Source organism: Tupaia chinensis, unplaced genomic scaffold, assembly GCF_000334495.1.
Source record: "Tupaia chinensis unplaced genomic scaffold, TupChi_1.0 Scaffold000215_1, whole genome shotgun sequence".
Taxonomy (NCBI): Eukaryota; Metazoa; Chordata; class Mammalia; order Scandentia; family Tupaiidae; genus Tupaia; species Tupaia belangeri.
In genome coordinates, this window is record NW_006159690.1 from 4,408,917 (window position 1) to 4,411,822 (window position 2,906).

At 44.8% G+C, this 2,906-nt stretch overlaps 1 protein-coding gene across 1 annotated transcript in view; it reads right to left on the bottom strand.

Annotated features, from left to right (window-relative positions):
- The window catches only part of JAK1 (Janus kinase 1), a 67,246-nt gene that overhangs the window by 37,018 nt on the left and 27,322 nt on the right, over window positions 1-2,906 (bottom strand). The window contains 2 exon segments of the mRNA XM_006147535.3: window positions 207-370; window positions 2,096-2,249. Coding sequence (XP_006147597.1) covers window positions 207-370; window positions 2,096-2,249 — 318 coding nt within the window.

Genomic DNA, 2,906 nt, shown 5'->3' on the forward strand with positions numbered 1-2,906 from the left:
ACTCTTTCCATGAGCATCCCAGCCCAGAAATTCACCCTAGTACAATTACAACCATGCTACTTTTCATCAACATCCTAAGTAAGATTTGGATTTTGGAGATGGCAGGGCTTAGCCCAATGCTGAAAGCAGTTAAACAGAGATGCAGGAGAGCATGTAAAAGCTCCACCATCCCCACAACAAATCTGTCAGCCAGCGGGAAGGTCTACCTGATGTCCTTGGGAAGCTCTGGCAACTGCATCTTCTTCATCATAGCATAGTGTGAGATGGCCAGGACAGCCATTCCCAGACACTCGTTCTCGATATCATGCCCATCCTGCTCCGTCTTGGGGTCTCGAATGGGGGCCAGGCATTTGACCAAATCATACTGTCCCTTTGGAGCAGAAGTGGGGAAAAAATAATGAATTAGCAATTAAGTTTCAAGAGCTCAGTCATGTTTGTGGTCTTGAGGAAAACGGTCCTCACATGGAGAAGGGCTACCCAGAAAAGCCATAGAGCAGTCAGACTAATCAGACTTACAGTTTCTCCAGCATCGAAGTTCTCTTTTCCAAAAAGTTGAGCATTAAGGAGTTCAGGAGATATGCTCCCTAGTTTAATTCATTCATATGACAAATACTTATTGAGCACCATGCTAGGTCCTGGGTACAGTATAAAGATAACAAAGCCCCTTCATAGGATGGGGTATATAAATGATGCTAAAAAGCAGTGAGCACTGGGCTTAACAAAAGGGAGGGTGACATGGGCTGGGGTTTGATCATTCATTAATTCCACAAATACATACTGAGACAGCCTCATCTGGGAACTGGAGGTATAACGCTGACAGGGCACCACCTCTCGCTCTGATTTAGATTTAGAGAAAGGGGAAGGAATGTACATTCTACATGGCATTGATAGCACATATAAAATTTTCCACATCCGTTGCCCAAGTTTCCAGTAGTAAAATCTATCACCAAAATTCACCCCCTCGCTGATGGAGGTGCACAACATTCCAAGACAAAATTGATTCTTTAAAACCAAAATAAGACTGAACAGCAGTGCTTACCACTTGCCCTGCACAGAGTAATGATGAAAATGTCAATGTCAGCTCCTATTTATGAAGCCCTAACTTAGTTCTTTTTATTTATTATTTCATTTAATCCTCCACACAACCTCCTGTGGTAGGTGCTAACATCATCATCTCTATCTGACTGATGAGGAATATAAAGCACCAAAAGGCCAAATAACTCCATTCACTGCATTTGTTCAGTAATTATTGAGAACTAATCATGAGCTGGATGTTTTCTAGGCGCTAGGGACACAGCAGCAAACTAAACCATGTTTCTGATCTCATGGAGAATCTACTCTAAGGAGAAGGAAAAGAATACGTAAGTAAGACTACCCAATGTGAGGTAGTCCCAAAAAACAACCCCCACCGGGGCCAGAGGCACAGTGTGATGGGCTGAGGCTAAGCTGCATCTCACCGTAGGGCTACTGTTCTTCAACACGGCACTATAGCCACTCAGCTTCACTGACTGACTGTAAGTATGCAGGACTCTGTGGACTGTGAACTTTCTAGCCTTTCTCTAGAAAGTTGGGACAAGGGTAGACATGAAGCCCAGAAGAGATGTTTTTGCATAAGTAAGATACTCATTTTCCCTTTGGTTCAATGGTGTTTAGATCGGAAGTTCTCTGCTCCAGAACGCCTTCTTTCCATAGACCTGAGGAATGACAAATGATCCATGCAAGCAACGTGTAAAGGCAGTAGAACGATTCTGTCTGGCTGTGGTTTTCTGTGAACAGTTACTGCACAGTGATCTCAGGCACTCATTCCAGAGCCTCCTAAAGGTCAGACTCCAAGGTGATGCTTATTCCTTGAAGGAGGCTGCACTGGGTCATGTTCCTCTGCTCCCAAGAGGAGTGGAAAGCAAAATCTAGAAGGTGAGTCCCTAGAGATCAGTCTGAAAATGGCCAGTTCAGCTTAGTTTGTCCACATGGTACCTGTCCAGGGCTGGACATTGCCCCACCTCTCTATTCTAAAGACAGTTCAGGAGTGGGGAGAGTGTACAATCAGTGACTCAAGTCCCTCAGTGAGTTATTACTGACACACAAACCTTCCTACCTGAGCAAACAGATACTCCAGTGAGCTGGCATCCAGAAGTGGGGTTGCATCTGGAACCTTTTTTTTCTCATAGCCGTTTTTCTGCTTCTTTGGAGAATGCCGCCACACTGACTGCTCATTGTCATTGGTCCCATGCCAGTTGGTGAAGTAGAACCTGGAAGGCAGAAAATTAATGTCAAGTTATTGTTATTACATTTGTGATGTCTTTTGCAAAGAACTACACAAACACTGCTATAAGCTTCAGCTGCAGTGTCGTGAAAGAAGTAAATACGCACATCACACATATACACACATTATGCTATTTACTCCTCCTAGCATCTCCACACAGCAGCGTTCATTCTTTCCACTTTACAGATGAGAAAAACTGAGATCATAAAAGGACAGGCGACCTGCTACTATAAGGCTGTTTTCTTGTTTGTTTGTGTTTTTTTGGGAGAGATTTTTCCTAGAGGGCATGTGCACTTATCAGGAGACAGAGACAGAAAGTAAGAAATCATCCCCCGGAGGGGATATTCATGCCACAATCTCTTCTCAACTCCCCTCCTAGGCTTCTGGGCATGCACGCACACATATGGCTAGCACTGAGTTTCAAGCCTCCAGGTCAGAGACTTAGAACCGCAGTTGGTCACGTGTGAGTCCAGCACCTTAACCACTACTCCACCTGCTTGCCCCAGAAGGCTGTTCTCTTAACTACTACTTTCCTCTGACACCTGTAGGAGAAACATAACGAATCCTGGAACACGTGAAAGTGACTGAGCCAAACTGGCCAGGACACCTCCAGGCTACAGGCTCAACAGGTGCCTGGGTCTCT